At 36.1% G+C, this 13577-nt stretch overlaps 1 protein-coding gene across 7 annotated transcripts in view; it reads right to left on the bottom strand.

The window, feature by feature from the left end:
- The window catches only part of LOC125250758 (gamma-aminobutyric acid receptor subunit alpha-2), a 158028-nt gene that overhangs the window by 50389 nt on the left and 94062 nt on the right, over positions 1-13577 (bottom strand). For all 7 annotated transcript variants that reach the window (XM_048163485.1, XM_048163484.1, XM_048163489.1 and 4 more), the window contains one exon: positions 4827-5029. In XM_048163485.1, coding sequence (XP_048019442.1) covers positions 4827-5029 — 203 coding nt within the window. The remainder of the gene's footprint in view (positions 1-4826; positions 5030-13577) is intronic.

The raw sequence follows: 13577 nt of genomic DNA, 5'->3' as shown, positions 1-13577 counted from the left end.
GTTCTGTAGCTTCCTAAAGCCAATCCTATGTCATGGTGGTGTAAAGTATCCAAAAGTCGAATATATGATTTTCTGGCTGACCTTTGAGCAAATCAAAGTTCTGTACAAATCCATAAGGGCTGACCTGTCTGCTGCCCATTTGGTTTTGGATAAAACTGTTGCATGAAGAATGAAGAATCATTGAGCATGTAGAATCATTTTCACACATGAAACGACAACCTCTAAGTTCAGACCTTAAATTCATTGAAAGTCTTTGGGGTGTGCTGGAGGAGACTTGACAGAGTGCTCACCTCTTGTATTGTCATATTACAATGAATGCACCTCTTGATGGAAGTAAATGTTGTGATGGTCCAACAGCTGTGTCATGGGATTGACATGGGATGGCTCATTATAGCTCTTCCAATGAAAAAATCTTGTTGTATAGCTGTATTACTAGAGCTAAAGTTAATGTTCTCCTTCCCTTGTTGAGCATGAAAAGTTCGGAAAACACGAAGACAGGTTCTCAATTGATGAATTCTTTTCAAAAGTATGTTTGCAATTTCTTGTTTGAAGTCGAGAGTGAATCATGAAGTGTTGTATTTGAGGACCCTTCATTTTTCATATCAGGTTCCATATTTTGTTTGATGGAGTACTTGTTGACAATCTGAAAACAAATTTTCAACTTCATTTATAGTTCTTCTTGCTTGTGCTCTACTCATCTTGAATTTGATAAGTGCTTCAGTTGATGGATGTCTGAAGAAAAGTCTTTCAGCTTTTTTCCTATCTCTTTTATAGCTTCCTAACATTTATCATCAAACCATGGAATTCGTCTAGATTTTTTGTGTAGAGATGTTCTTGGGACTTTATCATTTGCTATAGATATAAGCGTTTCTATGAAATTCTGCATAGCCCAGATGGCTGTCCTCCGGAAAGCGTGCAAATCTCTCATAACAGAGAGTTATGAAACTGATACCAGTTTGCTTTTTAATTCTCCATCTTTGTACTTTTGATTCTTCCTCTCCTCCTTTAATAGTTACAATGATTGGAAAATGGTCACTTCCACAAAGGTCATGATATACTTTCCATGCGCTCAAAAAAAAAAAAAAAAAAGATTTTTTGATGCTGTTCAGTTTATTTAAACAATTTATTTTGATTCAACACCATTCTATCAGGTTTCTGGTTTAAATGTGATTGATTCATGTTAAATTGACTTAAAACGATTACTCTTTGACGTAACTTGATGTTTTCATATTGGAATAACATGTTTCAATCAAGTAAACCCAACCAGGACTCAATCAAACAGGATTTTCACTTCCCATCATGCTTTGCAAAGGGGCTGAACTAGGAGTGTAAATGTTGAAATAAAGTGTTATTTTAAGCAGTTTTTAGGAAGATGAGAAAATGGAAAGACTTTTTAAGGTTTACTGTTCTATTATGTTGGTATTTAAAAGTTTCTGTTAATTAATAGTTTTAGGGTTACCATTGTGGTGAATTGTTGCACTTGTGCTTGGGTTGAGGACCTGCTAACAAAATTTCAAACTACTTTAATAAGAAAGTAATCACTGTGGTAGTGCTCTGGGTTGCATTTCCCAAAAGCATTGTAAGCCTATGTTGATTGTAAAACTATTGCCACCAATGGACTTATGATCAATTTAGGCTGTACAATGTTTTTGGTTATGGCAATTTAAGATGAATCCAGTATCACATCTAGATTTCTAACACAGAACATCACAAAAGTTATATAAATCACACAATTAAACAAGAAGAATTCATTGTAAAAATCAATGTATATGAAAACAATTTATTTATTTATTGCTTTTTATTTATTTTCCAAAACACTGCAAATTAGTTGGGCTGACACTATTAAATTAAGCTGTGCCCAACCATAGTAAATAAGTTGAATCAACCTTAATAAATTAAGTTGACCCAACGTAAGTACATTAAATTGGAATAACAGAATTGCATAATGCTGAAATAAAGCAACTTAATCATGTGGAAATCCTTTCCATGATTTTTTTTATGTTCGTTCAAAGAGTTATTTTTTTGAGTGTGATAAAATAAATAAATAAATAAATTCCATGATTAAAAAAGGTCTAAAAAAAAGTGCAGTCTGACAGATTGTTAAACCGATTGCGGAGTATATTCCATGTCCTGTATGTAAATAAGCATTCAATCCATTATTTAAAAGACATAAGGTATGGTTATCTATAAAAAATGTCAATCTTCTTTCCTTTTGTATTGCAATGATTACTGCCACACAGAAAGTTACGGCTATTAAAATCTCCCATTAGTATAAAAGGAGATGGGAGCTGAGCGATATGTGTGTCAAATTTAAATCAGGAGGAATGTAAATAGAACACACTGTAATGGTTTTCTGCAGCATCAGTAGTACTGCTGTCACCTGTATATTACTCTTAATATTGATATGACTATGAATCACATAATTTCTTATTAAAATGGCTGTACCACTGGAGGCTAGCTTGTTAATAGGGCAAATTTTTTAAAATAGAAAGCACAATCTGTTGATAATTGTATCTCCTGAAGACAAACAACAAGAGGATTAATAACTGCAGTTAAATGCTGCACTTCCGTAAAATTAGCCCTGACACCACAACAGTTCCATTGTATGATAACATTACCTATAAGAAAGAATAGAAGCAGTTGTCCTAATTCTGCCTTTAGGAGATGGGCTTCTACTAAGGTGTTCACTCTCTTTCAATTCCACATCTTTAATTTGTCTTGCCTTTGAAGTTTCATCTTTTGATTGCGAAGTGCTTGCCTTTCTGTTATTTTTATTTGCCTTTTGGTTCTCAGTTGTTGAACTCAGATGAATGTCATTTGAAAGAGTTTCTCTCTGAATTCCTGTATTCTTTGTCCTTGAGAGAAGATTACTATAGTTAACAGTTTCAGGTATATCTTTATGCATCCAGGTGATATCTGTCGGGCAATCTATTGTTCTAATTTTAGTTGACAGCACATAGGCAAACGTTTTATTCAAAGTAAAAACAGGTGCAGCAGCCACCATTTTCTTTGCTTTGGGGTAACTGATCCTCTTTGTATATCTGACCTTCTGTATTTCTTTTTCTTTGATCCACATGGGACACTTTTGATGCAGATGAATGATCACCAGTGCAATTGCAACATTTAGATTGTTTTTCACAACTTTTCTTGTCATGGACTTCCTCACCATAATTACAACAGATGTGTTTGTTGTTGCAGCCATTAGACCAGTGTCTGTACTTTTGACAATAGAAGTAAAAACATCAATGATTTTGAATGATAACTTATAAACCTTTAAAGATGCCATCGAACGTTTTTTTTACAAGATGTAATATAAGTCTAAGGTGTCCCCTGAATGTGTCTGTGAAGTTTCAGCTCAAAATACCGCATAGATTTTTTTAAATTAATTTTTTTTTAACTGCCTATTTTGGGGCATCATTGAATATGAGCCGTTTTATGCTGTGCGGCCCCTTTAAATTCTGGTGCTCCCCGCCCACAGAGCTCGCGCTTGCCTTAAACAGTGCCTAAACAAAGTTTACACAGCTAATATAACCCTCAAATGGATCTTTACAAAGTGTTCGTCATGCATGCGTCAGATTATGTGAGTATTGTATACTGTTATATTGTTTACTTCTGATTCTGAATGAATTTGAGGCTGTGCTCCATGGCTAACGGCTAATGCTACACTGCTGGAGAGATTTATAAAGAATGAAGTTGTGTTTATGAATTATACAAACTGCAAGTGTTTAAAAATGAAAATAGCGACGGCTCTTGTCTCCGTGAATACAGTAAGAAACGATGGTAACTTTAACCACATTTAACAGTACATTAGCAACATGCTAACGAAACATTTAGAAAGACAATTTACAAATATCACTAAAAATATCATGATATCATGGATCATGTCAGTTATTATTGCTCCATCTGCCATTTTTCGCTGTTGTTATTGCTTGCTTACCTAGTCTGATGATTTGGTTGTGCACATCCAGACGTTAATACTGCCTGCCCTTGCCTAATGCCTTTCATAATTTTGGGAAACATGGGCTGGCATATGCAAATATTGGGGGCGTACACCCCGACTGTTACGTAACAGTCGCCGTTATGTTGAGATTCGCCTGTTCTTCGGAGGTCTTTTAAACAAATGAGATTTATATAAGAAGGAGGAAACAATGGAGTTTGAGACTCACTGTATGTCATTTCCATGTACTGAACTCTTGTAATTTAACTATGCCAAGATAAATTCAATTTTTCATTCGAGGGCACCTTTAAAGACAGACCTACTGTGAGCTATGAGGTTGTTAATTCATGGTATTTGCTTCTGCTGAAGCTGTCAGCTCGCATTATTTCAGCTTATTTTTTATAATAATTGTGTTTAACAGTGGAATTCCTGGTGAAAACTACATTACCCATGATGCTGTAAAGAAAATTCTTAACATTTTCACTTCTTTTACTGTTCCTGTTATTCCTGCCAATACCCTTTTGTATAGCAAAAGGGGAAAGCATGGTCATTGGAAGATCTGGAGAAGAGGCTTCAACGCTGATAAATTTTAGCCAGTCATCATTACCCAGCACAGAAACACATTCCTGAAGTACTGGTTAATCAAGCTGTTGACTAGGAGAAAGAATTACAATATTCAAGTCATCTCTTTGGAACAAGCTAAATCAACGTCAACCTGATGTGCTCTTACTTCCAGGCTTGAATTTACTGTCAGTCATTTCATTTGTCACCTGAGACGTCACATTACTCAAAAATGTAATGCACTGTCACCGAGTCAATTAATCCAATCAATACGCCACCCCACTCCGAACAACACAAAGCATGCAGGGAGATGATTAATAATCATTACCTTGTCATTGACCACGCTCTTGCCATCCCAAGCCCAGCCGCGCTTGGTGAAGTAGTTGACTGTAGCAAACTCAATCAGGGCGGAGAAGACAAAGGCGTAACACACGGCGATGAACCAATCCATGGCTGTGGCGTAGGCGACTTTCGGCAGGGAGTTACGAGCGCTGATACTCAAAGTGGTCATAGTCAGTACAGTGGTCACACCTGAGAAGAATATAAACAATAAAAATTAAATGCAAATTAATATAATAAACTAATGCAGAGCTCAATTCAACTTAGAATTCTTGAACTTTCAACTCATGCTGAAATACAACTTGAAACTTTTCACCAAGAAGCAGTTGTATGGCATCACATGAATTTGGCAGAACTCAGTTCCAACATGACATGAAAAATAAAACCACGTTAGCAAACGTTTGCAGAGAACAAATGCTGTATTGTGTAGCATCATTTCTGGAGTAAACCATAAACCGACTTTTTTTCCTTTTAATTCCTAGTTTATATCTCACAATTCTGAGAAATACTTTTTATACTTTTGTATTCTGTGGCAGAAAAAAGCAGCTTCCATAGTAACCAAAGGCCATGTATGTTGGATTTGTTGCTGTTGTTGTTGGCAGCAATTTCATGTTATGATTTCAATAAAAGCTTCATGTAAAGCTTTTACAATTCCAGTACCACTGTTCCATATATACGCAGAATAAGCAATCTGCGTAAGGCACCAAGGGGACAACATCCCACCCTCTGTGAGGGCACCATCAACACCCCAACCCACCCCCAGAAAACAGTTTCAACCCATGATGCAATTGAAGTTCTGCATAGGGGACCCTTTTGACCAGTGGCTGCCCAGAGCAATTCTGTTGCAATTGTAAAAAATGAAATAAATAAATATTTTTAAACAAACGTTCACAAAAACATCTTCCACTGGTTGGACAATACTGTGTGATACATAAATAAAATTATACATAAATAAACAAATAAATATATATATATATATATATATATAAAAATGAATAAAAACGGGTCAAACTGGTAAAATTTTTTACACAAAACATTGTTTGGACAATACAGAAAATGGATGGATGGATGGATGGATAAATAGATAGATGTCTTGTTCGACTTGAACCAAGCTCAACAGCTCTTTGTACATGCGAAGCAACACACCAACTGGAGAAAGGTCACAGGAGAAAGTATTTTAACGTCACAAAAATGACATACTTCAACGTCAATGAGTTTGAAAGACTAAACATCTCTAAAGCTTCAGTTTGTTGGGATGTCCCTGTCATTGTATCTTTGGTGTGCCACATTCTTTCCAGTCTTTGGGCTTCTAATCAACCAAAAACACGACAACCCTTTAGCCTCTAAACACCTGAATCGCTCTCATTCTTTCGCATTTCTGTCCCTTTCTGAGAACTCTGCTGCTGCAAAAAAAAAAGTATTTTTAGAAAGCGCCTTGTGAGTTACAAGAAAAAGGCCTTGAATAATTTTGTTTTTGAGGGAATAATACAACAATATGACAGCCTTCTTTGGTCTGGGACCGAAGAGACAATAACCTTAATGAGAATCCTCCGGCACTTTCACGACTTTCAGCGTGCAATGCTCTGAATGCTCTCAGCTGAGACTCGCTGACATCATAAAGGGATTCTGGAGAGGAACCTGTTCGTTCCTGACTCCTGCCTGATTCACATCTGCAATGACAGATCCGCCTGACATACGGCAAGCTTGGGGACTCCGCTTGCGACCATGCACGTAAACAAATGCCTCCAATTAATTTCCATCACCATCAAACTCTTCAGCATTCAATCCCGGGTGGGACGAGCATGACAGCAGTGAACGGATGTTGGTATGAAATGATTTGACAACCAGAGAACCGCAGACGAAGAGTTTTGGATGGATCACCTTCCCCTGACTATCAGAAATTGAGGCAAAATGCAGATATCCATCCACTGACAAAGCATGTGACAATGCATCAGTCATAACCTAAAAAAGACTCCACAGTGAAAGTGAAGAGCGAAAGAGGTCAGTAACCACACAAATGGCCATCTTAAAGGGTTAGTTCACCCAAAAATGAAGTTTCTGTCATTAACTACTCACCATCATGTCGTTTCAAACCCTTAGGACCTTTGTTCATCTTTGGAACGCAAATTAAGATATTTGTGATGAAATCCGAAAGGTTTCTGATCTCCCTATACACAGCAATGTCATAAATTCCAAGGCCCAGAAAGGTAGTAAATACATTGTTAAAATAGTCCCATGTGACTACAGTGGTTCAACCTTAATGTTATGAAGCGACGATTTCTTCTCTTCCCTGTCAGTCTCCTATGCTGTTCATGAAGAAACACAGCACAGTGCCTCCAGGGTTCTAACGCCAGCTCATTATTGGCCAGCTCCTGCATCAGCATCACACACATGCGTCATAGTGCTCATGTGAACAGCGTCGGCCAATACTGAGATGGCGTTCTGACGTAGAACCCGGAAGCACTGTGCTGTGTTTACAATGTCAACAGCATAGGAGACTAACAGGGAAGAGAATAAATGGTTGAATAAAGTATTTTTGTTTTGTTTTTGCACACAAAAAATATTCTTGTCGCTTCATAACATTAAGGTTGAACCACTGCAGTCACATGGACTATTTTAACAAAGTCTTTACTACCTTTCTGGGCCTTGGAATTTATGACATTGCTGTGTATAGAGAGATCAGAAACCTTTCGGATTTCATCACAGATATCTTAATTTGCGTTCCAAAGATGAACAAAGGTCCTAAGGGTTTGGAACGACATGATGGTGAGTAGTTAATGACAGAAACTTCATTTTTGGGTGAACTAACCCTTTAAACGATATCCCAAATCATAGGAAATGTATGCATTTGCGCTCTTACGACCTTTTAATATGAACACAGCTTAGAACAAGTTTACACAGGAAGTGGAGAGATATTTACCCATTAGTCATTGTGTACCATTATGTTCTCAAATTATGTTTATGTCCTCAAATTATGTTTGAACTAAATGGTTACTATTAGGGCTGTCAATCGATTAAAAATTTTAATCTAATTAATTACATACTCTGTGATTAATTAATCTAAATTAATCGCATACATAATTTTTATGATACTGACAATAAAGTACCATCACTCTCACTGTAATTCTTTCTTGCCCCCTTTGCAAAAAAAAAAAAAAAGTGATTTTATAGCTTTGTAAGAGAAGATGCGTTTTTGCACATTTTTAGCATTTAGAAGTTATATTAACTAATAATATAATTTTCTACCATATACAATTGAATGCACCTAGCTAACAAAAACTTGCTTTGTTCTGGTTTCACCTCACTCTAGTCTAAACTAACTGATTTTATAGGTAGGCCTAATTTACTACACATTGTCATTTAAATAACCTGAAAATATTGTGGATTATTAAGGCTAATTTTACTAACCACTCTTGTTAAATGGGGTAAGCACACTTATGTTCTCATTTCAGAGTTGTTCGAGTAAATGATTCATTATAGACCGTGTGGAAGAATCAGTTGTTGTCATGATTCATTAAAATGAATCTGTTCAAATGAGTCATTAGGTCGCGAATCGGATATTAGCGGACATTGACGCGTTGAGTGCGAATCGCGACTGTTATTTGGACATCGCAAAGGATTTGTCAACACAGAAAACACTTCACCACTGGATAGGATTTTCTTTTTGTTTACTGGAAGTGTGGTTTATGTCAGCTGCATGTGAAGGGCGCCTATCAGAGAAGATGAGGTGACGTTCTTTTAAGCACTATTCACACCCAGCGGTTATTCAGGAAAAACATTCTCCGAATGCACCTCGTGAAACATGGATTCGGTCTTACGAACTTTTAGCATTGTGTCAGTTGATTTAGATTATTATGTGTGAGGTAGAGAGAGTGCAAAGACGGTGCTTACTTTGAAGACAGAGAGAGCTCGCGCGCACGAGGGAGGAGCTCTGCTCGTTCTGTCCGTCAGTGAAGCAGTCGTCTCCCTCCTTCATTCTACAGTCGAATGGTGGCTAGAACGGCTCCAGGTTCAAAGGTCAATACGGAATGGATTAATCTGTGTTATTTTTTTTAACGCGTTATTTTTTCTCAGATTAATTAATCGAAATTAGTGTTGGGTGTAACACATTACTAAATTACTTATCCACTGAAAAAGTAAAGGGATTACTGTTCATTTTTGGGTAATTTAATTACAGTTACTTATAATGTACTTGCGTTACATACTGTAAATTAGTTCAACGGTTCTGTTTAAATCAATATTGAATTTAAAATCTAAATTTGTCATCTAATGGGTAACAGTGGACGCTGCCTTTTTAAAATTATTAGCTGTAGTGCAGTTGCACGTTCGCAACTTCAGACCAGTTGGCTGTGTAGTCGCTGTCTGAAGATGTCGGCAGAAGCGAGTGGCTGTTTTGCAGAATGGAAATATTTCATTTATTTCACTTTTTTGACATAGGGAGGCAAGAACATTACGGTAAAATGTAAGCTATGTCCTAGGGAGAAAAAACTGTACGCTCTCTGTGAGACGCTCTTTAGTCAGTGCGCTCTCAGCCAAAGCGCGCACACATAGCCGCCTCTTGCGAGTGTCAAATTTTATTACACATAAATGTTCAAATACACACAGTTATGTCAAAATGCCCATCTTGGCGTATATTCGCGTTGGTTATGTGAATGTGAACAGCATGTGTAACAGCGTATTGTCTCTGTCCATTAGGTCTTAGTGACAGCCTTTAAAACATGATACTGTCTACTAGGGGTGGCACGAGATCTCGCGAGACTAATATGTGACGAGATTTCTCGTCGAGGCGAAAAGTAGTCTCGTGATGTTGTTGCCATGACAGAGTGTTAGGATGATTAGGAAAGATTATGCCACAGCTTCGTTTACATTACGCCTCCACTGTCGTTTTGAATAAATAAATATTTTAAATAAAAAAACATTTAATTCAGTTGGATAACGGTTGCCACCGCTCCATATTTACAGAGTTACGCGCGATCGCTAAAAGTGAAAGTAAACGCGAGCGCGCATTCAAACGTGATGTAAATACCCCGCATTTTGAAAGCGGATCCCTGATGCATGCAAATATCTCTCAATATGAAAGCTATTTTTGGCTGGGCAGCGTAGTTGTAACCATCTCTTAGCTCTGTATCAAAGAAAAATTAGGTCTTATTTGCACTTTGGTTGCACTTATTGTAAAGTGTTACCATAAAAAAAATGAATAACAGTTTTCTCTTAATCTTGTTAAGCACAAACAGTAAGGTTTCATTTGTTAACATTAGTTAATGCACTGTGAACTATCATTTTATTAACTAACATAAACAAAGATTAATAAATACTGTAGCAAATATATTGCTCATTGTTAGTTGATGTTGGTTAATTAATGTTAATAAATGAGACCTCATTGTAAAGTGTTACCATTTTTATTTATACTGTTTTTTATGATCAGTTTGGGGAAAGGAGTTCAGTTAGGAGGTCAAAAGTTGTAGAAGCTCATAAATCATGTACAGTAAGGCCTAAAGAGACTGAAATCATACAGAAGAGAAGCCAGTCAGTTGAGTTAGTGGCAAAACCTTTTACAGTACTTGAGTATTGTTGTCTTTTACTGCATATGTTAATTCATACTAAGAAAGTAGAACTGAAATGACATTCATTACGAGATGATTAGTTAAAACATTTTAAAGACACCTGCAGAATATTTTTTCTCGACATGTATTTCGCCATTGAGGATTTCTTAAAAATAGTGTGTGAAAATCGTCTCGTCTCGTCTCGTGAACTCAATCTCGAGTCTCGTCTCGTCTCGTGAGATACCTGTCTCGTCACACCCCTACTGTCTACTATTGGCTTGTCTGTATTATAAATGATAATCAAACAACAAAAGAAAAGCTTTAATAAGGATTAATCTATATTTAATTTATACAGTTATGACTATGCAGAGTTATTTTATATTTTATTTTTCAATTTCTGTGGTATTTTTCTTTACTACTATTAGACCTACCTTGGAAAAAAAATAAAAAAAATAAATAAATATATAGCATTGTTTTATTTGTATTTTTATATATTTTTACCGTGGTATCGAGTATTGTGCACTTTTGGTGGTATCAGTACTGACTACTAGATTTTTGGTATAGTGACATCCCTATTTGTTACTAAAAAAAATGTAAGTATTATAAAGTAGCCTAAATAAAAGTATTATAGTATATGTTTGAATAAAGTTAAAATGTTTTAAAAAGCTATAAAAGGCTAAACTATTCCATGTTTGACAAAATTATTAAAAGAGTTTTTATTGTCTTTCTGGTCAAGGTTTATAGGGATTTTAAGAAGTAATTAGTAAGTTACTTATTGAGTAATTCAATTACTTTTCAGACAGAGTAACATTGATGATGTAATTAGTAATTAATTACTTTTTTTAAGTAACTTACCCAACACTGTATATAAGTGTACTAGTTTAAACTGCCCCCGTTATGTGTTTATAATTTAATAAATAATAAAATAAAATGTATATAATAAAATTAGATTTTTTTTTGTCGTTTGTTTATATGAAACATCACAACAGTCACTTAATGAAGGGTTTAAGTAAATAAATAAATAGTTACAAGGCAAGTGTACTAGTTTAAAGTGCAACAGTTATGTGATTATAATTTTAATAAATAAAAAGACATATGTTGTAAATTAACCAATTTTTGTATCTACTATCAAAAAACAGCCATTAATCACTAAATGCAGGGGAATAAATAAATAAATATTTAACTAACTAACTAAATAAATAAATGTGTACTCATTTAAAGTGGAATAAATATGGAAGCATGTTAGATTATAATTTATTTAATATTGAGTACAGTATGCATAGGGAGCAGCAGAGAAGCGTAGAGACTTTGATTGCCTGGGTAGCAGGTGATTTGCTTGCTGAAGTGTTTAAATGTTTAATCATTCGTAGAGACGCAGTCAGACACTATACTGCAGGATGGAAAAGTATCAGTTATGGCATGGAGAGAAATGTAATCGAACAAACTTCAGCACTTCAGGGAGATAAAGGGAACTCCATAATGCCTGCAACAACTTTAAATGCTTCTGTTGTCACTTTTAAAAAAGCATAGCACCATCTGAAAAACCATCATCCTAAATTTAGGTTTTAAAATTGCATGGTGACCAACAGAATGGCTGAATTCTGTGTAATTATTTTTCAGTTTCCATCAAGTATCATTATCGACTGAGCTGCAAATAAACCCAGCTGATACCATTCAGAGGCATCATACACAGCAGGACCAGTCACGTTCTTCTCCGCTGTAAAGTTAAGATGCTTTCATTTCCTTATAAATGAACAGTTTTCTTATTTAAAGGAATTATGAAGCAATAAAATGAACATTCTATTTAATTTACTCACACATGTTGCTCCAAACCGTTTTACTTTTTTCTTTTGCGGAGCACAAAAGTAGATGTTTGGCAGAACGGCTTTATATTTCCATTCAACAAAAGTGAATGTGTACGGATGTGCTGTCAATCTCCAAAAAAAGAACAAACAAAGTACCACTGAATAGACTTATGCACTAGTCTTCTGAAGTCATATGATAGCTGTGTGAGGAACGGACTGAAATTTAAGTCATTTATTCACCAAAAAATCATCATTTTCACATCCGTTTATACAAACTTGCCACACTGCAATCATTCACAATATGTGAAAACCCAAGGCATCTGGCATCACTGTCATCAAACCTGGTGCAATGCATTTTCAGCACACCATATTTGAGCTGAACACGTTTGAAGATTTGAGAGTTGTCACCGATGGCAAGATTTCCCACAAACGACGCAATTTTGGCACGTTCCTCAGACAAAGCTATTGCATCACATCAGAAGACTAGAGAATATAACGTGTGAGTCATACAGACTACTTTTATGGGGCTTTTTTTTTGTTATTTTTGGAGCTCAAAAGCCCCGGTCCCCATTATGAAAAGCACTTTGGGCATTCGGCAATGTAACTGCCTTTGTGTTCCATGGAAGAAAGAAACTCTGCTGGGTTTGCAACAACATGAGGGTGAGCAAATGATAGTATTTTCATTTTCGGTTGGATTAATCCTTTAATACTTTAGTAATGCAACAAACTGAAAAACACATGACGGCACAGTGTACATACAAGCATCATAATAAAGTGTACATTAGATAACACTCCGGAGCTATTTAGCCTGGAGCAAGTTTTCAATTATGCATCTCTCGAACCGCCTTCACGCACATCTGAGCTCCATTTTAATGCCATTCTCTCTATTTCAACTTTAATATCTCAACACATCATAAAACTCTAATCAGCTATCCACGACATGGTAAAAAATCATATGATGTTCTACAATTAACGAGTGGCATTAATATACTGACTTTCTTATGGTTATTATTTAGGAATACAACATTTCTTTTGGGAACGCTAGCTCTGAAAATTTGCCTTATGGCAGGTTGTTTAAAAGGCTTGTATAATAGACGGATAGAGAGAGAAAGATAAGAGACAGAGAGAGGCCGGGACAGCTGAAGAACTGCCAGAAAGACTCCAGGGAGAGAGAGAGACACCGACGGCAGAATAAAGACAAAGACAAAAAGAGAGACAGACGGTAGGGGCAGAAAGACATCTGAACCTATGCCAGGAGGGCTCATCTCCTCAACGTTACCTGCTTAGCAACACAGAGCTCAGGGAATCTCCACAGTAACCAAATTGTTCCGTACCTGAGCCCTATAAATCCTCACCGAAACGATTTACCCGGCTTTCCCGGTCTCTAATCTG

The sequence above is a fragment of the Megalobrama amblycephala genome, linkage group LG17 (genome assembly GCF_018812025.1).
Source record: "Megalobrama amblycephala isolate DHTTF-2021 linkage group LG17, ASM1881202v1, whole genome shotgun sequence".
In the NCBI taxonomy this organism is placed as follows: domain Eukaryota; kingdom Metazoa; phylum Chordata; class Actinopteri; order Cypriniformes; family Xenocyprididae; genus Megalobrama; species Megalobrama amblycephala.
The sequence above is the reverse complement of the archived record's forward strand: the minus strand, read 5'-3'. Positions and strand labels throughout refer to the sequence as shown.